Raw genomic sequence first — 24,639 nt, 5'->3', positions numbered from 1 at the left:
TTTTCGAAAAGCCCTGAACCAAGCAGCAGTGAAATGCCTCCTTCCGGACAAGCGAGTGAACAAACCTCGGATTTCTCCAGATTCTCTGGAACTTATCCGGAAACGAGCTGATCTACAGTTGAAGAAACACAGCAGCGCGGTGGCGTTGTTAGAGTTCACAAACTGCTGTAAGGAAGTCAGAAAAGCTCTACGTGCAGACAAACGGGCATGGCTGGAACGCAAAGGCCAAGAAGTGCAGAGTTTTGCGGACAGAGGCAACTTGAAGGAGGTTTTTGGGGCATCACAGCAGATTTGCCGAAACTGGAGTCCCCAGTTGACCAAATTAGTTTCAAGCACTGGCGTCAACTTACGGACGAAAGAGGAACGACTTGGACGCTGGACGGAACATTTTAGTCAACTCCTGAATCCCTCAACATCCAGTTGCAGTACGAGATTGGATCCCGAAGAAGCAGCTGAAAGCTTGTCGATTGACCTGAGCCCAATTCGATTTGAAGAAGTGCTTGAAGCTGTCCGCAGGTTGAAGAATGGCAAGGCAAGTGGACCCGATAACATTTCCTGTGAGATGTTGAAAGCACACAAGGGTATTGTCGAGTGGCTCTGGGATATCATAGATAAGTGTTGGTCGACGGAAGTTCTGCCCGATGACTGGAAGGTAGCAGAAATTGTCCCATTATACAAGAGTAAAGGAAAGACGTCAGAGTGTTCGAACCACCGAGGGATCTCTCTATTGTCAGTACCAGGTTCGCTTCCGTTGTTCGCTTCCGTTATTCTCAATCGATGCAAAGATTCAGTGGATCGCGTCTTAAGGGAAGAGCAGTGCGGCTTCAGAAAAAGCAGACGATGCGCCGATCAACTCTTTGCCTTGCGTCAAATAATAGAGAAATCAATGGCGTTTCAATTGGATATTAGCCTTTGTTTCATAGACTTTCGAGCGGCATTCGATTCTGTCGATCGTGAGCAGATGTACCAGATAATGAAACACTATGGTCTTCCGCAAAAAGTGATAAACATCATAAGAAACAGCTATGATGGATTCAAATGTCGAGTCAAAGCCGAAGGTGAGAAAGGACGCTTATTTGATGTCAGAACGGGCGTTAGGCAGGTTGATGTAAGGTCCCCAATCCTATTCGGCCTTGTCATCAACTACATTTTGGCTAACTCGGTGCATGGAGGATTAGACACTGGGAGATTGGTGGCTGACTTAGATTTTGCTGATGATGTTGCTCTCGTGGGGGTCTCAGACAGTGAGGTGCAAGAAAACCTACATCGAATCGAGGCCCTTGCGGAAGCCGCTGGTCTGAAGATTAATGTGGCCAAAACAAAGAATATGGGCGTAAAATGCGAGAACCCAAATGTTGTTGCAGTGCCTAGTATCCAACAGAACGTGGAGATACTCACTGGAACACATAAAGGCAAACTAGGACTCCTGGCAGAGACATCTAGCCAGTCACGACTAACCATCAGCACGGAGATGCTGCTGGGAACGAAAAAGAAAGCGGGCTGGTTCGAAACACAAGATGGCCGGAAGCTAAGATTGAAAAGCTTAGCGGTGGCTAAGCCAGCGTTGGTAGCTTCACAACAAAAATCTGCGGTAGCAGATTCAGAGTCGCTATAAAATAAGAGTCGGTCAGTGGTGGCTGACCAAGAGTCTTTAAGATGTCAGAATTGTCAGCGGCAATTCAGTACAGTTACCGGACGCAAAGTGCACCAAACAAGATTCTGCAAAGCCGGTTTGTCAAAGAATGTCGTCGACAATTCAAAGTTCGAGCAACTAGAGGCGAGCCTTACCTGTGACAAGTGTGAAAGAAAGTTCAAAACAGTCAATGGCCGAAAAGTTCACCAATCGAGATACTGTGGCAAACCTAAAGCAGTTGCCACACGCGTGTTTTCCTGCAAAGTACAAGATGTTCTCGGAAACGAGTTTGAAAACATAGAAGCGTTCAAGTATCTCGGATCATATGTCAGCCTCAAGCATGGAGACCTGCAGGAAGTCAATTGCAAACTTGCAGAAGGTAGACAACGGTTTGCTAAATTCCAAAATTTCTGGAAGAGCAAGCAGCTCAGCGTGTACCTCAAGTGCAATTTGTACAAAGCACTCGTTTTATCAGCCGTGCTGTACAGCTCAGAGACTTGGACTCTTTCGAAATTAATGGAGAGAAAGCTTGAGAGTTTGCACTGTGGTTGTCTTCGGATAATTCTACGTGTGTCATATCTGGAGAAAGCAACGAACGAAGAAATTATGTCAAGATCACGAATGCCCCAACTATCCACGATGATCATGCTCAAACGGATAAAATGGTACGGACACATCCAGAGAATGGAACCAGGAAGATTAGCCCGCAGTGCCTTCGATTGGGACCCGCTCGATCAATAAGTCCATGCTAGACGCGCTCCTGGGGGGCAACGGAAAACGTGGATGAGTCAAATCGAAGGAAACTGTGTACGAAACAAAGTATCGTTCACCAGATTGCAGGAGAAAGCAGCAACCGGGTCAAAGAATGCCTTCAACAATTTCGTCGTACAGCACTTCACAGAATAACCAAACAAATAACTCTTCTTGTTTTGTTTGTATTTGTTGCCAACCATGCCTTTATTTCATATTTGAAATTAAAGTGTTGAGACAGTAGTAGTAGTAGTAGTAGTAGTAGTAGTAGTAGTAGTAGTAGTAGTAGTAGTAGTAGTAGTAGTAGTAGTAGTAGTAGTAGTAGTAGTTGTAGTTGTAGTAGTAGTAGTAGTAGTATTAGTAGTAGTAGTAGTAGTAGTAGTAGTAGTAGTAGTAGTAGTAGTAGTAGTAGTAGTAGTAGTAGTAGTAGTAGTAGTAGTACTTGAACGCTGGACGGAACATTTTAGTCAACTCCTGAATCCCTCAACATCCAGTTGCAGTACGAGATTGGATCCCGAAGAAGCAGCTGACAGCTTGTCGATTGACCTGAGCCCAATTCGATTTGAAGAAGTGCTTGAAGCTGTCCGCAGGTTGGAGAATGGCAAGGCAAGTGGACCCGATAACATTTCCTGTGAGATGTTGAAAGCACACAAGGGTATTGTCGAGTGGCTCTGGGACATCATAGATAAGTGTTGGTCGACGGAAGTTCTGCCCGATGACTGGAAGGTAGCAGAAATTGTCCCATTATACAAGAGTAAAGGAAAGAGGTCAGAGTGTTCGAACCACCGAGGGATCTCTCTATTGTCAGTACCAGGTTCGCTTCCGTTGTTCGCTTCCGTTATTCCCAATCGATGCAAAGATTCAGTGGATCGCGTCTTAAGGGAAGAGCAGTGCGGCTTCAGAAAAAGCAGAGTATGCGCCGACCAACTCTTTGCCCTGCGTCAAATAATAGAGAAATCAATGGCATTTCAATTGGATATTAGCTTTTGTTTCATAGACTTTCGAGCGGCATTCGATTCTGTCGATCGTGAGCAGATGTACCAGATAATGAAACACTATGGTCTTCCGCAAAAAGTGATAAACATCATAAGAAACAGCTATGATGGATTCAAATGTCGAGTCAAAGCCGAAGGTGAGAAAGGACGCTTATTTGATGTCAGAACGGGCGTCAGGCAGGGTGATGTGTGGTCCCCAATCCTATTCGGCCTTGTCATCAACTACATTTTGGCTAACTCGGTGTATGGAGGATTAGACATTGGGAGATTGGTGGCTGACTTAGATTTTGCTGATGATGTTGCTCTCGTGGGGGTCTCAGACAGTGAGGTGCAAGAAAACCTACATCGAATCGAGGCCCTTGCGGAAGCCGCTGGTCTGAAGATTAATGTGGCCAAAACAAAGAATATGGGCGTAGAATGCGACAGCCCAAATGTTGTTGCAGTGCCTAGTATCCAACAGAACGTGGAGATACTCACTGGAACACATAAAGGCAAACTAGGACTCCTGGCAGAGACATCTAGCCAGTCACGACTAACCATCAGCACGGAGGTGCTGCTGGGAACGAAAAAGAAAGCGGGCTGGTTCGAAACACAAGATGGCCGGAAGCTAAGATTGAAAAGCTTAGCGGAGGCTAAGCCAGCGTTGGTAGCTTCACAACAACAATCTGCGGTAGCAGATTCAGAGTCGCTAGAAAATGAGAGTCGGTCAGTGGTGGCTGACCAAGAGTCTTTAAGATGTCAGAATTGTCAGCGGCAATTCAGTACAGTTACCGGACGCAAAGTGCACCAAACAAGATTCTGCAAAGCCGGTTTGTCAAAGAATGTCGTCGACAAGTCAAAATTCGAGCAACTAGAGGCGAGCCTTACCTGTGACAAGTGTGAAAGAAAGTTCAAAACAGTCAATGGCCGAAAAGTTTACCAATCGAGATACTGTGGCAAACCTAAAGCAGTTGCCACACGCGTGTTTTCCTGCAAAGTACAAGATGTTCTCGGAAACGAGTTTGAAAACATAGAAGCGTTCAAGTATCTCGGATCATATGTCAGCCTCAAGCATGGAGACCTGCAGGAAGTCAATTGCAAACTTGCAGAAAGTAGACAACGGTTTGCTAACTTCCAAAATCTCTGGAAGAGCAAGCAGCTCAGCGTGCACCTCAAGTGCAATTTGTGCAAAGCACTCGTTTTATCAGCCGTGCTGTACAGCTCAGAGACTTGGACTCTTTCGAAATTAATGGAGAGAAAGCTTGAGAGTTTGCACTGTGGTTGTCTTCGGAGAATTCTACGTGTGTCATATATGGAGAAAGCAACGAACGAAGAAATTATGTCAAGATCACGAATGCCCCAACTATCCACGATGATCATGCTCAAACGGATAAAATGGTACGGACACATCCAGAGAATGGAACCAGGAAGATTAGCCCGCAGTGCCTTCGATTGGGACCCGCCCGATCAATAAGTCCATGCTAGACGCGCTCCTGGGGGGCAACGGAAAACGTGGATGAGTCAAATCTAAGGAAACTGTGTACGAAACAAAGTATCGTTCACCAGATTGCAGGAGAAAGCAGCAACCGGGTCAAAGAATGCCTTCAACAATTTCGTCGTACAGCACTTCACAGAATAACCAAACAAATAACTCTTCTTGTTTTGTTTGTATTTGTTGTCAACCGTGCCTTTATTTCATATTTGGAATTAAAGTGTTGAAACAGTAGTAGTAGTAGTAGTAGTAGTAGTAGTAGTAGTAGTAGTAGTAGTAGTAGTAGTAGTAGTAGTAGTAGTAGTAGTAGTAGTAGTAGTAGTAGTAGTAGTAGTAGTAGTAGTAGTAGTAGTAGTAGTAGTAGTAGTAGTAGTAGTAGTAGTAGTAGTAGTAGTAGTAGTGGGGGACAAAATCCAACCTCACCTCCACGTGGTGTCCCCTGGGGGTAGGTCATGTGCTGCGGCTCTCCGCTCACATGGTCGAGCTAACGAGGCACTGGTCTTCTAGTTTGTGGCGCAACTAGTCGTATTTCAGCCTTCAAACACCAAAGCAATGAGTACATTCAACCATGGCCCCGAGTCCCGGGTAAGGGGTGCTAAGAATCTCCCGAGGAACCAACTCAGATTTGCAACTGTAAACGTCAGAACACTGACCCAAGCCGGATCTTTAGAGGCTTTGAAAATGGATCTGGCGCAATACAAGTTGGATATTCTGGGAGTGCGGGAGACGAGATTGCAGGAGCAAGAAATTGATCTCGGAGACCACAAGCTCTACCTGTCTGACTCGTGGTTGTCTGGTGTAAAGTCGAGACAAGGAGGAGTGGGCGTTGCTGTAAAGAAGTCATTGATAAACAGCATCGTAGAACAAGTGGCTCTAAGTGAACGTATTTGCTACGTCAAGTTCGCGGCTCGGAGGAGAGCAAATCTACATGGTTCCAGCATCGACAAGTGCATCGGTACACCTACAACCCTCCCGATCCGAGTTGTCGAAAAAAGATGCTGGATCACATTCTGTTTGCAGAGAGATACAGAGGATGTCTGACGAATGTGAGGACCAGAAGAGGGAAAACCACAATTACCGATCATGAACTGGTCATTGCGGAAGTATCTATGAAACTTTTGTCTAAAAAGCCATGTTTCACGCCCAGAATCAGTTCTGCAAAGCTGCAAGATGAAACAACGCGTGACTTATTCACGCAGGAGGTCAAGTTACATCTTGATAAGAGCGGCGATTTCGAGAATACAGAGCAGTCTTGGGACAATTTTCGAAAAGCCCTGAACCAAGCAGCAGTGAAATGCCTCCTTCCGGACAAGCGAGTGATTCTCCAGATTCTTTGGAACTTATCCGGAAACGAGCTGACAGTTGAAGAAACACAGCAGCGCGGTGGCGTTGTTAGAGTTCACAAACTGCTGTAAGGAAGTCAGAAAAGCTCTACGTGCAGACAAACGGGCATGGCTTGAACGCAAAGGCCAAGAAGTGCAGAGCTTTGCGGACAGAGGCAACTTGAAGGAGGTTTTTTGGGGCATCAAAGCAGATTTGCCGAAACTGGAGTCCCCAGTTGACCAAATTAGTTTCAAGCACTGGCGTCAACTTACGGACGAAAGAGGAACGACTTGAACGCTGGACGGAACATTTTAGTCAACTCCTGAATCCCTCAACATCCAGTTGCAGTATGAGATTGGATCCCGAAGAAGCAGCTGAAAGCTTGTCGATTGACCTGAGCCCAATTCGATTTGAAGAAGTGCTTGAAGCTGTCCGCAGGTTGAAGAATGGCAAGGCAAGTGGACCCGATAACATTTCCTGTGAGATGTTGAAAGCACACAAGGGTATTGTCGAGTGGCTCTGGGACATCATAGATAAGTGTTGGTTGACGGAAGTTCTGCCCGATGACTGGAAGGTAGCAGAAATTGTCCCATTATACAAGAGTAAAGGAAAGAGGTCAGAGTGTTCGAACCACCGAGGGATCTCTCTATTGTCAGTACCAGGCAAAGTGTTCGCTTCCGTTATTCTCAATCGATGCAAAGATTCAGTGGATCGCGTCTTAAGGGAAGAGCAGTGCGGCTTCAGAAAAAGCAGAGGATGCGCCGATCAACTCTTTGCCCTGCGTCAAATAATAGAGAAATCAATGGCGTTTCAATTGGATATTAGCTTTTGTTTCATAGACTTTCGAGCGGCATTCGATTCTGTAGATCGTGAGCAGATGTACCAGATATTGAAACACTATGGTCTTCCGCAAAAAGTGATAAACATCATAAGAAACTGCTATGATGGATTCAAATGTCGAGTCAAAGCCGAAGGTGAGAAAGGACGCTTATTTGATGTCAGAACGGGCGTTAGGCAGGGTGATGTGTGGTCCCCAATCCTATTCGGCCTTGTCATCAACTACATTTTGGCTAACTCGGTGCATGGAGGATTAGACATTGGGAGATTGGTGGCTGACTTAGATTTTGCTGATGATGTTGATCTCGTGGGGGTCTCAGACAGTGAGGTGAGGTGCAAGAAAACCTACATCGAATCGAGGCCCTTGCGGAAGCCGCTGGTCTGAAGATTAATGTGGCCAAAACAAAGAATATGGGCGTAAAATGCAACAGCCCAAATGTTGTTGCAGTGTCTAGTATCCAACAGAACGTGGAGATACTCACTGGAACACATAAAGACAAACTAGGACTCCTGGCAGAGACATCTAGCCAGTCACGACTAACCATCAGCACGGAGGTGCTGCTGGGAACGAAAAAGAAAGCGGGCTGGTTCGAAACACAAGATGGCCGGAAGCTAAGATTGAGAAGCTTAGCGGTGGCTAAGCCAGCGTTGGTAGCTTCACAACAACAATCTGCGGTAGCAGATTTAGAGTCGCTAGAAAATGAGAGTCGGTCAGTGGTGGCTGACCAAGAGTCTTTAAGATGTCAGAATTGTCAGCGGCAATTCAGTACAGTTACCGGACGCAAAGTGCACCAAACAAGGTTCTGCAAAGCTGGTTTGTCAAAGAATGTCGTCGACATGTAAAAGTTCGAGCAACTAGAGGCGAGCCTTACCTGTGACAAGTGTGAAAGAAAGTTCAAAACAGTCAATGGCCGAAAAGTTCACCAATCGAGATACTGTGGCAAACCTAAAGCAGTTGCCACACGCGTGTTTTCCTGCAAAGTACAAGATGTTCTCGGAAACGAGTTTGAAAACATAGAAGCGTTCAAGTATCTCGGATCATATGTCAGCCTCAAGCATGGAGACCTACAGGAAGTCAATTGCAAACTTGCAGAAGGTAGACAACGGTTTGCTAACTTCCAAAATCTCTGGAAGAGCAAGCAGCTCAGCGTGCACCTCAAGTGCAATTTGTACAAAGCACTCGTTTTATCAGCCGTGCTGTACAGCTCAGAGACTTGGACTCTTTCGAAATTAATGGAGAGAAAGCTTGAGAGTTTGCACTGTGGTTGTCTTCGGAGAATTCTACGTGTGTCATATATGGAGAAAGCAACGAACAAAGAAATTATGTCAAGATCACGAATGCCCCAACTATCCACGATGATCATGCTCAAACGGATAAAATGGTACGGACACATCCAGAGAATGGAACCAGGAAGATTAGCCCGCAGTGCCTTCGATTGGGACCCGCCCGATCAATACGTCCATGCTAGACGCGCTCCTGGGGGGCAACGGAAAACATGGATGAGTCAAATCGAAGGAGACTGTGTACGAAACAAAGTATCGTTCACCAGATTGCAGGAGAAAGCAGCAACCGGGTCAAAGAATGCCTTCAACAATTTCGTCGTACAGCACTTCACAGAATAACCAAACAAATAACTCTTCTTGTTTTGTTTGTATTTGTTGCCAACCGTGCCTTTATTTCATATTTGGAATTAAAGTGTTGAAACAGTAGTAGTAGTAGTAGTAGTAGTAGTAGTAGTAGTAGTAGTAGTAGTAGTAGTAGTAGTAGTAGTAGTAGTAGTAGTAGTAGTAGTAGTATTAGTAGTAGTAGTAGTAGTAGTAGTAGTAGTAGTAGTAGTAGTAGTAGTAGTAGTAGTAGTAGTAGTAGTAGTAGTAGTAGTAGTAGTGGTAGTAGTAGTAGTAGTAGTAGTAGTAGTAGTAGTAGTAGTAGTAGTAGTAGTAGTAGTAGTAGTAGTAGTAGTAGTAGTAGTAGTAGTAGTAGTAGTAGTAGTAGTAGTAGTAGTAGTAGTAGTAGTAGTAGTAGTAGTAGTAGTAGTAGTAGTAGTAGTAGTAGTAGTAGTAGTAGTAGTAGTAGTAGTAGTAGTAGTAGTAGTAGTAGTAGTAGTAGTAGTAGTAGTAGTAGTAGTAGTAGTGGGGGACAAAATCCAACCTCACCTCCACGTGGTGTCCCCTGGGGGTAGGTCATGTGCTGCGGCTCTACGCTCACATGGTCGAGCTAACGAGGCACTGGTCTTCTAGTTTGTGGCGCAACTAGTCGTATCTCAGCCTTCAAACACCAAAGCAATGAGTACAATCAACCATGGCCCCGAGTCCCGGGTAAGGGGTGCTAAGAAACGTCAGAACACTGACCCAAGCCGGATCTCTAGAGGCTTTGAAAATGGATCTGGCGCGATACAAGTTGGATATTCTGGGAGTGCAGGAGACGAGATTGCAGGAGCAAGAAATTGATCTCGGAGACCACAAGCTCTACCTGTCTGACTCGTGGTTGTCTGGTGTAAAGTCGAGACAAGGAGGAGTGGGCGTTGCTGTAAAGAAGTCATTGATAAACAGCATCGTAGAACAAGTGGCTCTAAGTGAACGTATTTGCTACGTCAAGTTCGCGGCTCAGAGGAGAGCCAATCTAGCTGTTGTTGTCTGCTACGCACCTACGAATGAAGCTAGTCTCCAAGAGAAGGATTTGTTTTGGAGTCAACTTTCAGACCTAGTTTCCAGTTTCAAACATAGGGAGCGTATTTGTGTCATCGGTGACCTCAATGCAGAGCCTGGACACCAGTTGAATGACACCATGAGCTGCAGAGGCCCGTTTGGAATGGGTGAAGAAAATGAAAATTCTGAAAAGTTGTTATGATTTTGCACTTCACACAAATTGCTCGTAGGTGGTACATGGTTCCAGCATCGACAAGTGCATCGGTACACCTTCAACCCTCCCGATCCGAGTTGTCGAAAAAAGATGCTGGATCACATTCTGTTTGCAGAGAGATACAGAGGATGTCTGACGAATGTGAGGTCCAGAAGAGGGAAAACCACAATTACCGATCACGAACTGGTCATTGCGGAAGTATCTATGAAACTTTTGTCTAAAAAGTCATGCTTCACGCCCAGAATCAGTTCTGCAAAGCTGCAAGATGAAACAACGCGTGACTTATTCACGCAGGAGGTCAAGTTACATCTTGATAAGAGCGGCGATTTCGAGAATACAGAGCAGTCTTGGGACAATTTTCGAAAAGCCCTGAACCAAGCAGCAGTGAAATGCCTCCTTCCGGACAAGCGAGTGAACAAACCTTGGATTTCTCCAGATTCTCTGGAACTTATCCGGAAACGAGCCGATTTACAGTTAAAGAAACACAGCAGCGCGGAGGCGCTGTTAGAGTTCACAAACTGCTGTAAGGAAGTCAGAAAAGCTCTACGTGCAGACAAACGGGCATGGCTTGAACGCAAAGGCCAAGAAGTGCAGAGCTTCGCGGACAGAGGCAACTTAAAGGAGGTTTTTGGGGCATCACAGCAGATTTGCCGAAACAGGAGGCCCCAGTTGACCAAATTAGTTTCAAGCACTGGCGTCAACTTACGGACGAAAGAGGAACGACTTGAACGCTGGACGGAACATTTTAGTCAACTCCTGAATCCCTCAACATTCAGTTGCAGTACGAGATTGGATCCCGAAGAAGCAGCTGAAAGCTTGCCGATTGACCTGAGCCCAATTCGATTTGAAGAAGTGCTTGAAGCTGTCCGCAGGTTGAAGAATGGCAAGGCAAGTGGACCCGATAACATTTCCTGTGAGATGTTGAAAGCACACAAGGGTATTGTCGAGTGGCTCTGGGACATCATAGATAAATGTTGGTCGACGGAAGTTCTGCCCGATGACTGGAAGGTAGCAGAAATTGTCCCATTATACAAGAGTAAAGGAAAGAGGTCAGAGTGTTCGAACCACCGAGGGATCTCTCTATTGTCAGTACCAGGCAAAGTGTTCGCTTCCGTTACTCTCAATCGATGCAAAGATTCAGTGGATCGCGTCTTAAGGGAAGAGCAGTGCGGCTTCAGAAAAAGCAGAGGATGCGCCGATCAACTCTTTGCCCTGCGTCAAATAATAGAGAAATCAATGGCGTTTCAATTGGATATTAGCTTTTGTTTCATAGACTTTCGAGCGGCATTCGATTCTGTCGATCGTGAGCAGATGTACCAGATAATGAAACACTATGGTCTACCGCAAAAAGTGATAAACATCATAAGAAACAGCTATGATGGATTCAAATGTCGAGTCAAAGCCGAAGGTGAGAAGGGACGCTTATTTGATGTCAGAACAGGCGTTAGGCGGGGTGATGTGTGGTCCCCAATCCTATTCGGCCTTGTCATCAACTACATTTTAGCTAACTCGGTGCATGGAGGATTAGACATTGGGAGATTGGTGGCTGACTTAGATTTTGCTGATGATGTTGCTCTCGTGGGGGTCTCAGACAGTGAGGTGCAAGAAAATCTACATCGAATCGAGGCCCTAGCGGAAGCCGCTGGTCTGAAGATTAATGTGGCCAAAACAAAGAATATGGGCGTAAAATGCGACAGCCCAAATGTTGTTGCAGTGCCTAGTATCCAACAGAACGTGGAGATACTCACTGGAACACATAAAGGCAAACTAGGACTCCTGGCAGAGACATCTAGCCAGTCACGACTAACCATCGGCACGGAGGTGCTGCTGGGAAGGAAAAAGAAAGCGGGCTGGTTCGAAACACAAGATGGCCGGAAGCTCAGATTGAAAAGCTTAGCGGAGGCTAAGCCAGCGTTGGTAGCTTCACAACAACAATCTGCAGTAGCGGATTTAGAGTCGCTAGAAAATGAGAGTGGGTCAGCGGTGGCTGATCAAGAGTCTTTAAGATGTCAGAACTGTCAGCGGCAATTCAGTACAGTTACCGGACGCAAAGTGCACCAAACAAGATTCTGCAAAGCCGGTTTGTCAAAGAATGTCGTCGACAAGTCAAAGTTCGAGCAACTAGAGGCGAGCCTCACCTGTGACAAGTGTGAAAGGAAGTTCAAAACAGTCAATGGCCGAAAAGTTCACCAATCGAGATACTGTGGCAAACCTAAAGCAGCTGCCACACGCGTGTTTTCCTGCAAAGTACAAGATGTTATCGGAAACGAGTTTGAAAACATAGAAGCGTTCAAGTATCTCGGATCATATGTCAGCCTCAAGCATGGAGACCTCCAGGAAGTCAATTGCAAACTTGCAGAAGGTAGACAACGGTTTGCTAACTTCCAAAATCTCTGGAAGAGCAAGCAGCTCAGCGTGCACCTCAAGTGCAATTTGTACAAAGCACTCGTTTTATCAGCCGTGCTGTACAGCTCAGAGACTTGGACTCTTTCGAAATTAATGGAGAGAAAACTTGAGAGTTTCCACTGTGGTTGTCTTCGGAGAATTCTACGTGTGTCATATCTGGAGAAAGCAACGAACGATGAAATTATGTCAAGATCGCGAATGCCCCAACTATCCACGATGATCATGCTCAAACGGATAAAATGGTACGGTCACATCCAGAGAATGGAACCAGGAAGATTAGCCCGCAGTGCCTTCGATTGGGACCCGCCCGATCAATACGCCCATGCCAGACGCGCTCCTGGGGGGCAACGGAAAACGTGGATGAGTCAAATCGAAGGAGACTGTGTACGAAACAAAGTATCGTTCACCAGATTGCAGGAGAAAGCAGCAACCGGGTCAAAGAATGCCTTCAACAATTTCGTCGTACAGCACTTCACAGAATAACCAAACAAATAACTCTTCTTGTTTTGTTTGTATTTGTATTTGTATTTGTTGCCAACCGTGCCTTTATTTCATATTTGGAATTAAAGTGTTGAAACAGTAGTAGTAGTAGTAGTAGTAGTAGTAGTAGTAGTAGTAGTAGTAGTAGTAGTAGTAGTAGTAGTAGTAGTAGTAGTAGTAGTAGTAGTAGTAGTAGTAGTAGTAGTAGTAGTAGTAGTAGTAGTAGTAGTAGTAGTAGTAGTAGTAGTAGTAGTAGTAGTAGTAGTAGTAGTAGTAGTAGTAGTAGTAGTAGTAGTAGTAGTAGTAGTAGTAGTAGTAGTAGTAGTAGTAGTAGTAGTAGTAGTAGTAGTAGTAGTAGTAGTAGTAGTAGTAGTAGTAGTAGTAGTAGTAGTAGTAGTAGTAGTAGTAGTAGTAGTAGTAGTAGTAGTAGTAGTAGTAGTAGTAGTAGTAGTAGTAGTAGTAGTAGTAGTAGTAGTAGTAGTAGTAGTAGTAGTAGTAGTAGTAGTAGTAGTAGTAGTAGTAGTAGTAGTAGTAGTAGTAGTAGTAGTAGTAGTAGTAGTAGTAGTAGTAGTAGTAGTAGTAGTAGTAGTAGTAGTAGTAGTAGTAGTAGTAGTAGTAGTAGTAGTAGTAGTAGTAGTAGTAGCGCGGGACCTTCGTGCTATTCGGAGCAGCGGGGGTCCGTATCAGCGGCTGTCCCAGACGCCGCTCCTCAGTGTGATCAACTACGTCCTATGTGCAGAGCCTAGACTAGGGGCCCTAGACAGCGGAAACCTGGCTGGGAGTGTAGCTCGACATCGCTACTATTAGATAAGACCTTAACATTTAACTTGCCGGACGGAAAAAGGCCCACTACCGGCCTAGTATTGGACCCTAATATCGTGGGTGATCAGACCTAGCTGCTACACCCCTTTTTAGCACAGACGTGAGTGATAATATTTTTTTATAGGCTGATTTCTGCACATTCCTAAGGCTCTTGAAAGTGATCTAAAGTTTTTCTGAAAGCTCTCTAGCACCACTACAATTTGTGTTTTCGGCTTTTTCAAATTTCAAGCTATAAAGATGGGCTAACTTTTTAGTAGTAGGTTGGTGAGCACACCACGCTGCTAGTGCTTATACGTGTGTGAGATTCCCAATTTACATTTTGGATGACTTTTTTTTGCACCAATATCATTGTTTTGGCCTAAAAAGACATCCTAGTATAGGAATTAGGTATCTAAAATCATTATTTGTGGTACCTACATAGCGGTGGTTTTGGAAAGAGAGAGGAGCCTACTGCTAATATTGAAGATAAAAACTTCTCTCATTTTCAACATGTTGTTGATTCACAACATGTTTTTCACTGTCTAGAGGTACAACCTACCTGTATGGACACTGCAAGAAAGAATAAAAAGTTTCTACAAGCCTCTGAGTGAAATCTGTGCTCAATAATAACAGTGACACCTGACACAAAAATTCATCAAAAAATTGATCACGTAGCCTACTGATAGCCACTACTGGGTAGTCACCCCCCTTCTTGCACTTATCCACTTTAAATATTGGTCTCTAATTCTGATCTCAATAGAAAACAAGATGTAGCCCCAACATTTGAATTAACGTCTCCCCTTGATCCTTTTCTATCTTTTTCCTGACTCATTTAAAGATCAAGGTAGGCTAGCAGCGGGGTCCGTGCTAAATTTTTGTTGCTAAATCGTTCCTGAGCCTTTTTCCCCAAAAAAGGGGAAATTGGAGACTGCTAACAGTAACTAGGGTATTTTTTCGACTCCTTACGCCTATTTAGGCACATTGGAAACAATAGGACAGAGCTGTGGAAGCAAGAATAGCTGTAGCGCTTATGCCTAATTAAACCTGCAATGACAGGAGATTTTTAAACCCGTTTTCTTGGAGTTAACTGATATGGCTTAATCAACGTGGTTGCTAGTGAAGGATCTAGGGCGCTATTCAAAACTTCGATTGGTTTTGTTTTAGGCACTGTGGGGGGGTGGCCTGAGTTAGTAGTCAAAAAAAGTAATGGCCGGTGAACTCTAATTCGCTCATCATTACCTATATTACCTATCAAAGGGTTCCTGTATCATGCAATTTATCCAAAAAGACTCGTATGTGACTACTGTATGAGATTAGGTTGAAAAAACAACACTAGCAACACTATCTGAGAAAAAGTACTGATCTGGGAGTTCTGGTACTAGTGAGAGCAGACCGCGCTGATAAATGCTTATTTTCCAGCCTCAACTAGTTGTTTTGGTCATAAACTTTGGTACTAAAATTGTTCTAGCTTCTCTCAGGGGACCAACACCAACCTTTTCCTGCCATGGAAGAGGTCTGAAAGTTGAAAAAAGTGATTTCTTTCAAAGATTTAAGTACAAATTTTTAAGTTGAGAAAATGTACAAAATTCTTCAAATTTTAGCGTTTTTATGTTTTTAAACTTCCAAAATGCACTAGGAACAGCAAGTACATTGTATATGGACAATCTGCAATGCTTTTTTTGCAGCAGTGTTCCCCTCTCGCCACTGTGGTGATGATATCTGTGAATTTAGCAGCGGCGTCTCGTCTCACTTTTTCACTGTGTTTCCCTCCCTCTAACCACTTGTAGCACAGCGACTTTCGTAGATAACATCGACTCTACTTTTCTTACACAGTTCAAGATGGACAAATGGGTGGCAAAAATACAAGCCAAAAGGGCTTGCACGAAGCAAAGACAAGCGTCCACGATAACTTCGCTGTTGACTAAAAATGAGATCGTAGAAGCTCTGATTGTGGTAGTAGAGGATTCCTTTCACCTCCAAAGTGCTGTTAACTTGCTCAATCCTATCGGAGAGCAACTCAAAATTCAATAAACGATCAGGGGAATCTGAAACATTTGCCAAATACTGAAAAGTATATTTCAGTGTAGTGGTAGTGGGTTTCTGGTAGTGCTGTGCCATATCGGCCAATTTCCTTCCGCACACATAACAGCGGGACTTCTTTATCACAGGATGCACTCTGGGACTATCCAAATGTTGGATCTCGTCAAGATCAGAAGCCTCTGATATCGGGTCGGCTAAAAAAAAACTCAGAATGGATACCGTATATATATATAGCTACGAAGTCTGATCTCACTAAATAAAAACTTACTGTACATCAAGCGGCCATACGGAGTTCGGTGTGCACTTATTTGCGAGTCTAGCTGGCTGTCCTTATCATTCTCCCGATTTTCACAATTCCTCGTCTTTTTCTGGGGCGTTGGTGTTGTTAGCTGGGACCGCTTTCTTTTAGTAGTGGGAGCTGACGTGCTTGGGCCAGCAACTTCGGCAGTTGTCTCAATATAATCATGGCTTTTCAAAACAATTTCATGCGCGGGGGGTTCCGGCGTGAAGGTACAAACTGTATCATCCATCAAATCAACTCTGAAATATGAAATATGTATTGCACAGACGGAAACACTAAAGGTTGACCAAAGAGAGAGGAGCCTGCTGCTAATGGGCAAAACCCTGCAAAACCTGAATTCCCAGTACGATTGATCTAAAAACGCAAAAACAGATGATATACTAGAAAAGGAGTACAACACACTGACAAAAAATGGTTTCCCAAAACCCAATACCGACTCAGAACCTACTTTTCAAAAAAAAATTATTTTCACGGTATGAAACGTCGAAAACAGAAAATGCCCGACTACTTAAGGTTCTGCTACACTAGACCGGATTTCCGAAACTGTGTGTATTCAGAAAATTTTTTCTGATCGTTAGAGACCAAGACTGTCATGCGAACTTCCGGTTCGGTTCACTTATGCATCTCCGTTGTTTTTTAGCATGGATGGTCTAACTATAAATTTTACCCGCGAGGATCGTCGACTACCGACCAAATCCTAGCAGCGGCGTTAAACGTCTAAGTAGTAGTAGTAGTAGTAGTAGTAGTAGTAGTAGTAGTAGTAGTAGTAGTAGTAGTAGTAGTAGTAGTAGTAGTAGTAGTAGTAGTAGTAGTAGTAGTAGTAGTAGTAGTAGTAGTAGTAGTAGTAGTAGTAGTAGTAGTAGTAGTAGTAGTAGTAGTAGTAGTAGTAGTAGTAGTAGTAGTAGTAGTAGTAGTAGTAGTAGTAGTAGTAGTAGTAGTAGTAGTAGTAGTAGTAGTAGTAGTAGTAGTAGTAGTAGTAGTAGTAGTAGTAGTAGTAGTAGTAGTAGTAGTAGTAGTAGTAGTAGTAGTAGTAGTAGTAGTAGTAGTAGTAGTAGTAGTAGTAGTAGTAGTAGTAGTAGTAGTAGTAGTAGTAGTAGTAGTAGTAGTAGTAGTAGTAGTAGTAGTAGTAGTAGTAGTAGTAGTAGTAGTAGTAGTAGTAGTAGTAGTAGTAGTAGTAGTAGTAGTAGTAGTAGTAGTAGTAGTAGTAGTAGTAGTAGTAGTAGTAGTAGTAGTAGTAGTAGTAGTAGTAGTAGTAGTAGTAGTAGTAGTAGTAGTAGTAGTAGTAGTAGTAGTAGTAGTAGTAGTAGTAGTAGTAGTAGTAGTAGTAGTAGTAGTAGTAGTAGTAGTAGTAGTAGTAGTAGTAGTAGTAGTAGTAGTAGTAGTAGTAGTAGTAGTAGTAGTAGTAGTAGTAGTAGTAGTAGTAGTAGTAGTAGTAGTAGTAGTAGTAGTAGTAGTAGTAGTAGTAGTAGTAGGGATTTGGCCCTTCGATGTCGTCGGGCGCGGGGACCGTGTCCCTTTTCTTTGTCCATGGTTGCTGTTAAATTTACCACGTATCGCTGACTATTTCAGTGTAACTCATTTCAAAATGATGCCACAGAAAATTGAGCAGTCGACTTTTCAAACCCGCTGCATTTCCAAATTGTAAACTCTTTGGAAGTCTATTCACAAGACCACAAGTTCTATAGAAGAAGCTTTGCTGGCAAATTTCAAGACGTGGTTTGGAATGGTCGAATTTCAGATCGTTGTCACTACGTAATGAGCGTGTGGTGTTCCTCATGCAGACAAATTGGTCAAAGTTAAAGTTGAAGTGACCCGTAAGAGATTTTGAAAGAAAAAGTAAATCCTGTAATTGTAGATATAAAAAAAGCGGTAAGATACGACTAAAAGAAAGTAGTTCTTTATAATTGTTATTGCTCGTGTTGTTGATCCATTTCAAACTCTTTTTCTGAACACTTTCGAGTCTTTCTGTGTTTGTTACATTAGCAAACCGACAAACACTTCCGTATAACAAAACGGGCAATACCATAGATTTGTACAAGTTTAATTTAACTGACGGAGTTAGGCGTGGTGAGCTTCTTTTTAACATGAACAGAACTCCGAGCGCTTTGCTCGCGGACTTTTTTATGTGGATGTCCCACTTGAGATCCTTTGTTACATAAACTCCTAAATCTTTCTGTATGTGTACTTTTTCTATCAAGGTTCCGGAAGAGAAACGGAAGTGATGCATGGAATTAGACATTGAGATATGAGAGCATTTTTCAACGTTTAAGGGAAGTTTGTGTTGTTCAGTCCATTTCATCACTCTAGTAAGATCCATTTGACAGATAAGACTGGACTTGTTAACTGATATGAATTTAGCGTCGTCGGCACAGAGGAGAGGAACAACAGCTCTGCAAGTTTCTGGTAAATCGTTGACGTAGATGACAAAGAAGAGAGATGCCAGAAGAGATCCTTGTGGAACTCCACTTGTAACGTTAACGCTTTCAGAAAAATGACTGTTGATTCTAACTCTTTGCGTCCTTCCGAGTAAATAAGATTGCAATAATTTGATAGTTTTCCCACGAACACCAAGATTGAATAGTTTTGTTAAGAGAATACCGTGATCGACATTATCGAACGCTTTCTCATAGTCAGTATAAATTATGTCCAGTACATATATGTCCATACATCCAGTACATATAACTATGTACAACATCCGATTTCAAATTTGTGTTAAAAGATCAATTCAGGGTGGGCAAGCAAGTTCTTCATTTTGACGTGAAAATGATTTGAATATCACACAATTTTGATTATTTTTCGTGTTTTGAGATGTTCATTCTCGGAGGATTTTTCTGTAACCTTTTCTTTTGTAACTACTTTGTCCAACTTCTCATTAACAATATTGGACGACCACTCAGTTGGAATAGATGATAATCCCTAGTTTGCTTAGTTGCATTCATTTTTGTCTGAAAAGAATAAGCGGTCACAGTCGACCATGATTTAGACGAACTGAAAGAATCCCTGCTAAATTTACTGAGGTCACAGAGCAACTTCAGCATGGAATTATAATTTTATCCAACGGATTCAAATATGGTTTCGACATTTATTTCCGCGAAATATTTTTTGTATCTTCTGCCCCACTCCCACATGTTCTAAATGTAGAGTGTTGCTATCTACAAAATTGCCGTTGCAACTGGGTGCTTAGAATTTTTAAGCTAACAGAGCTGGGGGGGCAATATATTTTGTACAAATCTATTAAATTTCTCTGTTTCGATTTGAAAGTTAATTTGCGTCAAACTAAGAATTTCAGCGTGAGCTGTCGCTCCTTCTAGCAATCGCTGGCGTTCGTGGCTGACCCCGATGTCAAAGTGGAGAGCCTCTGAGTCAATGGTTTTGACGGGTTGCTGCCCTGATAGTTGTCTGGACCGTCATTCCATCACCAGTACATTCGACTACATGAATCCCTAACGGTTAGTCATCGTAGATGGGTGACCTGCTATGTGATCAAATGTTTTAAAATTTTCATCCGAGTTTTTATTTTTCCGTCTTCCCACTTGAAGTACTTTTGCCTTCCTTTTTGCCGATTAAATGGTGCCGTCTGTTCTTCGTGATCAAGGTATCGAAAAATGGGATCTTTTTTGCTAACGCTATTATCGAAGATTGGAGGCTTTTGTCCCAAATAAAGCTAGTGTTGAGTGGACTATTAATCTCCAGTATTGAATAGACGCTCACGTGTTCAACATAAAATGTGAGCACATTTTAAGATTTCAGATTGTTTGATTTTTGTCAGTTTATGTATTCTTCATCTGGTATCCTAAGTTTTTGCTATGAGACTCATGTTGTGGCCGCACAATTTTGCTGATAAGAAACAATCATATAGTTGAACTATATTAGTAGTTCCGAGGGTCTCTCACTAAGAAATTAAATGCTCGTTTTGTGCAAATTATCACTTGTTTACTCATTTTTCTGTAAAATCTAAGCTGCTTCGTGATAGAAGTAGCAAACTGCTTGGAGAAATCCTTAGACGGTTGAAGTCAATCCCAATTAAAACTGAGTCAATTTATTTTTGCAATTTGGTTAACTTATCCCGGAAGAGGACTTGAACGACACACGGCTTTTTTACAAATGAATTTCAATACTAATTCAGTGTTTGCAATTCGGTTCCACTCAGCAAACAGTGTTATTTTTTGTATCATACTTATTTCAGTTTTCAACATTTTTTTTCTTCCTATGCCTCAAGAGCATCAAACGCCCTTGTCTCAGAGCTCTGCTGGCCTTAGTCTTCTCCAATCTATATGCTTATTCAGTTTTACAGTCAATTCTTCCAGCTTCGTTAAATTTCGTGAATTCAGCGCCTGTGTTTTTTAAGTTACTATGCGCATCGAAAGTATGGTATACAGATGTGAAACTACTTCTAATAATGAAGCAACTAAATGATCAAGGGTTAAAGTGGTGCTTTAGAAGGGGTGACTATAAACAACTTCTAAGTGTTTCCAACTTTTTCCCGACATCGTATCATATAATCGATTTTCGGTTTCTTGTTTACATCATATAAAGGTTTCTTCCCTTATAATTGATTAGAGCGTCGTACCATCTGGAGCTGGACAGAGCATATCTTAAATACCCGTAGCAATTGATAATTGACTTCAAAAACTTTCTATCACCACTTTTCTGTAATGTTAACGATCTTCTGTCGAGCAGTCTTCTTTTAATCTATCTGAGATAAAATGTCAGCGTAACTTAAAAATTTGAAAATTATTTAATCGATCGGTGTAGGTCGAAGAGTGAATTGTATTAAAGCTGATCTTGGTTTAGCAGGTGCTATTGTGGTTTTTGTTGAAACTGATTTGAATTTTTTCATAAGTCTTAGATCGTCAGACACAAAGGAGTCTGCCTATATTGAATAGTCCATTATTATAATTGGAAAATTTAACCAAATTTCTTTTTTGTATCTTGTTGCTTGCAAAGTAATTTTAAGGCAACTGTTAAAATGCCCTTAACTGTTCTACTACCAATCCTTAGAATTTATTGCTGTTATTTTTGTTATGCAATTTTAAAGAATTTGTGTACAAGAAGAATTGCGAACATATGCTGTTCAATTACATTTTTTGAACAATTTAGCTTTGTGGTTTCCTCCCTAAATTTGAGTTTTGCTGACATTTGGGAATCGTTATTTTCAAGCAATTTTAATAATTGGTTTTCCACAATGTTTATTACATTTGTGTATATTTATGTGCCGTATATTTGAGCAAACCTATTGATGGGAGGTGGTTTAGGTTTCATTTAATTATTTTTCCATTTTCAAAACCAGACGTTGAGAAAGGTGTATACGTACTATGACAGCAGTACTCCTTGGCTGTTGAGGTGTGACAGTTTTTTGAACAAAACCAAGGTCTCTTATGCAAATAGAAATTTTAATTAAAGGAATATGCTCTACGGGAATCTGTCATTATAAAGGAGAGCTCCTACTTTGCCCTGTCGAGTGCTTCGAGTGTGAATTTTCACAACCCCAGCGATCACTTCGTTTTTAATTGAGTAGAAATTGTTTCATCATTTTTATCCGCGGGCTCAAAAAGGTGTACACTATTTTCCTACATTTCTCGAGGAATTGAATTACATGTATTTTTGACAGCTTGTCACGTCATCGTCTCTATATGGAATATGTGCAGATCCAATTATCATTTTGAATTTGTTTTAACTACTGGTGTTTGCTTACTTTATGAATTTACCGGAGAAGTCCCAGCTTCTGTTAGAAGCTAATTTATGGCATTGGTAATAATTTATGTTCCCATATTCTGTGCAATTATTGCCGGTTTGTTCGAATTAGAAGATAAAATTAGAGTTCAAGTGTAGATATTTGCTGAATAGAAAGCTGGTTGCTTTTTCAGTCTCGATTCAAAATTGGTGTCAATTTTTCTCTATCCCTCGAGGAAACATTTTTTTGAGGTGTATTTAATCATTCTGCTGCCTCCCTTTGCTTTGCATTGAAATTTTTGCCGCGAAATTGCTTTGCATTCTATTCATTTTACAAGCGAATGAGTTCATCATTGGTATAGTACTTTTATTTAGTAGCGGTACTGTGAAAGGAACAAAAAGTCTTTCCTTTGGCTCCTTTCTGTTAAATTTGATTTAATATTCAGCTGAGAGTATCCGGGTGATTTAATGTATTGTAAGTGATACTGGGCGAATTTGTACAAGGATGTAAAAAGCCCCGATTTTCATTCAATCTTAGCCGTTAATGCACGTCAAGAGTTATTAGTAGCCAACCGCGATGGAAATGTTCAGAGCTGAACTAGTTTTGGATATTGACAAAATTGAATGCTCTCTTGGCTTTTGTCTTTTTAGGATATATTTCCCGGCCTACTAGAAGCGGGCTTACCCGATCGGAAAGGAATTAAGTGACAAAAGATATCTATCACTCATTCAGGACTATTCCTGTCGCATCCTTTTACCCTTTCCCGCTTCTACTTTACTTAATCAATTGGAAATGTCGGGCTATGCTGATAAGATCTTAACTACTGCTAGTAAATTTATGAATTGAGGAAACCTCACTGAGTTTACTATAACGGGACTATGTCACGCTTAGATTGTTTACCCGAGCAATGTTATTGGGCAACTAAGTGCCGTACGATTTAATACTAAAACAGTTGTTGCTTTTATTTAAAGTATTTAATTTTGCATTGGTCTTGGCTAGTGTAAATCGTGAATTGATAACATTCTTTTGTTTTTCGCTATCCTTCAAAACTGTCAGTTTGCTTTGATTCAATTTTAATGGATAGTTCAGCTAGAAAAGAGGAAAGAACTGCTCCGTCTGATTTGGGGAAACATATAAAATTGGGCTTTTTGATGTGAGTTAAGCGAGGAAGAGCTTATCTACTTATCTTTTATACTCTTTATCTTCATTTACTTTTTGCTCGATAACTCTCTTGTTTGGGCACAGTTGCCACCAAGTCAAGAAATTCAATCTCTATCCTCCGCTCCAATTTCTCTTCTATCTCTCCCTTTTACACGCACCCGGCGCTCTTGGGCCGTATAATGTCTCCTTTCTTCGAGTTTTATGAAGGGAGTTTTGATGAAAATATTGGGCTTTTCGCCTGGGTTTCAAGCCTTCTCTGTTAATTTAATATGAATGAGAACAAAAGTGTTTACAACGTAACAGATTAGATTAAAACTTGGGTTTAAAAGTCTTTGATTGGTTTATTTACTTTAACAAGTTGAGACTATTCAAAGTTAGCTCGCAATGAATGTTATCCTCGTACTTCTCTTGTCCGTTTCATCTGCAATGTCTTTGCCCAAAGGTAACCCACTATCTATCTTTTGTGCTTTTTCATACCCATATGTTAAGTTGCCACTTCAAGTAATCAAAATTAGAGCCGATAATGTGACACATTTACACCTTTTTGGGTTTAACTCATTTACTAATCCAGGTATTGAGAGGTCGTAAAATATGAAGTGCGCAAATGGCTCATTTGTTTCGGGAAAAGACATTTCGTATTCTATTAATTTTAGGTACAATAGTAAACTGTTTAGAACAATTTCGTTAACAACGCGTGATTTTCGCATTTCCTACGCAGTTTCGTAGGATTTCACTCCATAGTTTTTTTGCATAAGTTTTTGGAAAATATTTAGTGTTATTGTCTGTCAATACAGTTTTTGTCGTGAATGTGAGCTATGCTTCATTTTTTGGGGTTACTGGTAGTCATCCTTTGCAACATTTTGCCACTTGTATAACACATCACGCATGGCTTTAGTTTCTGCATCAACAAAGTTACTTGGTCTCAGAATAGGATGCAGTTTGCTGCTTAATTTAACTTTAAACTTGCCGCTTTCATCAAAAATCATGTCTAAATCTGTTTCCATTAATTATTCTCGGACAAAATTTGCAACAATTATTGGTTACTCTCGGAAAAAACTTGAAGTATTTATTGATTGGTCGCAGACAATTTGAAACAATTATTGATTGCTTTCAGACACAGTTTGAAGCAACTATTGGATGCTCCTCGAAAAAAGAAGCAATTACTGATTGCTCTCGGACAGTTCGAAGCAATTATTGATTGCTGTCTTTGCAAAGTTTGAACTAACTATTGATTGCTCTCGAACGAAGTTTGAAGTAACCAGTGGAGCAAACATTGAAACAAGAAGTTGGGGGGTGAAAAAAGTACCAATAAAATAATGGAGAATCTCTTTGTTTATACCGGTTTTGAAAAGGTATGCTTCTTTTGGAGGTTTACCGTCAAGAAATTATATCAAATTTGGCTTTATTTTAGACTGTTTTGTTTTATATCTAAAACTTGTGTTTAATTGCTCTTGAGTGAAGTTCGAAGCAATTTTTGTAAACGCATGTGCCTTTTTTATGCTAAATTTTCTGCTTGATCGTTTTTGCGCTTATGTTCAACATTCTTTGACTTCTGGGGTGACTTTTTCACACTTTCTCCATTTTTGAGTGATCGAAGTTGCTCTCATTCTGAGATAATATTTGTTGCTAGTATGAAAGTGACTGTGAGCGAAAGAGAAGCAAAGCTTAATGGTTAAGATGGAGGACTGTAAGCATTGTAGCTTATTGGCAATGATGGAGGACTGGCACCCTGAAGGCCCAGTGTTCGAACCCCTGCGGAGAATATTTTTTGCCCGCATAAAAGATTTATAAGCTGCACCCCCTATAATTTAAATTGCCCCCGCCTGTCGTTTGAGAGAGTAGTTCATCAGTCGTCGTAATTTAATGTTTACTTGTCTCACTGGTATTCTGGAGATTTACATTTTAAG

General features: G+C 41.7%; 2 protein-coding genes across 3 annotated transcripts in view; both read left to right on the top strand.

Moving 5' to 3' along the window:
* Positions 1-24,639, top strand: part of LOC142349765 (tubulin-specific chaperone E-like) — a 396,822-nt gene that overhangs the window by 318,706 nt on the left and 53,477 nt on the right. The window lies entirely within an intron of this gene.
* LOC142349894 (neuronal acetylcholine receptor subunit beta-4-like) overlaps positions 17,902-24,639 on the top strand; it is a 42,633-nt gene continuing 35,895 nt past the window's right edge. The window contains exon 1 of one of the 2 annotated variants that reach the window (XM_075401739.1): positions 17,902-19,346. Coding sequence is in view for 1 of the 2 variants with exons in the window: in XM_075401738.1 (XP_075257853.1) it covers positions 23,117-23,174 (58 nt within the window). In the remaining variant the exon portion in view is untranslated. Of the gene's footprint in view, positions 19,347-20,793; positions 23,175-24,639 lie in introns of those variants that run through there. The other variant, XM_075401738.1, reaches the window with a different exon arrangement.

The sequence above is a fragment of the Convolutriloba macropyga genome, chromosome 11 (genome assembly GCF_964194025.1).
Source record: "Convolutriloba macropyga chromosome 11, txConMacr16.3, whole genome shotgun sequence".
NCBI lineage: Eukaryota > Metazoa > Xenacoelomorpha > Acoela > Convolutidae > Convolutriloba > Convolutriloba macropyga.
Note: the sequence above shows the minus strand (reverse complement) of the source record. Positions and strands in the feature narration are given on the sequence as shown.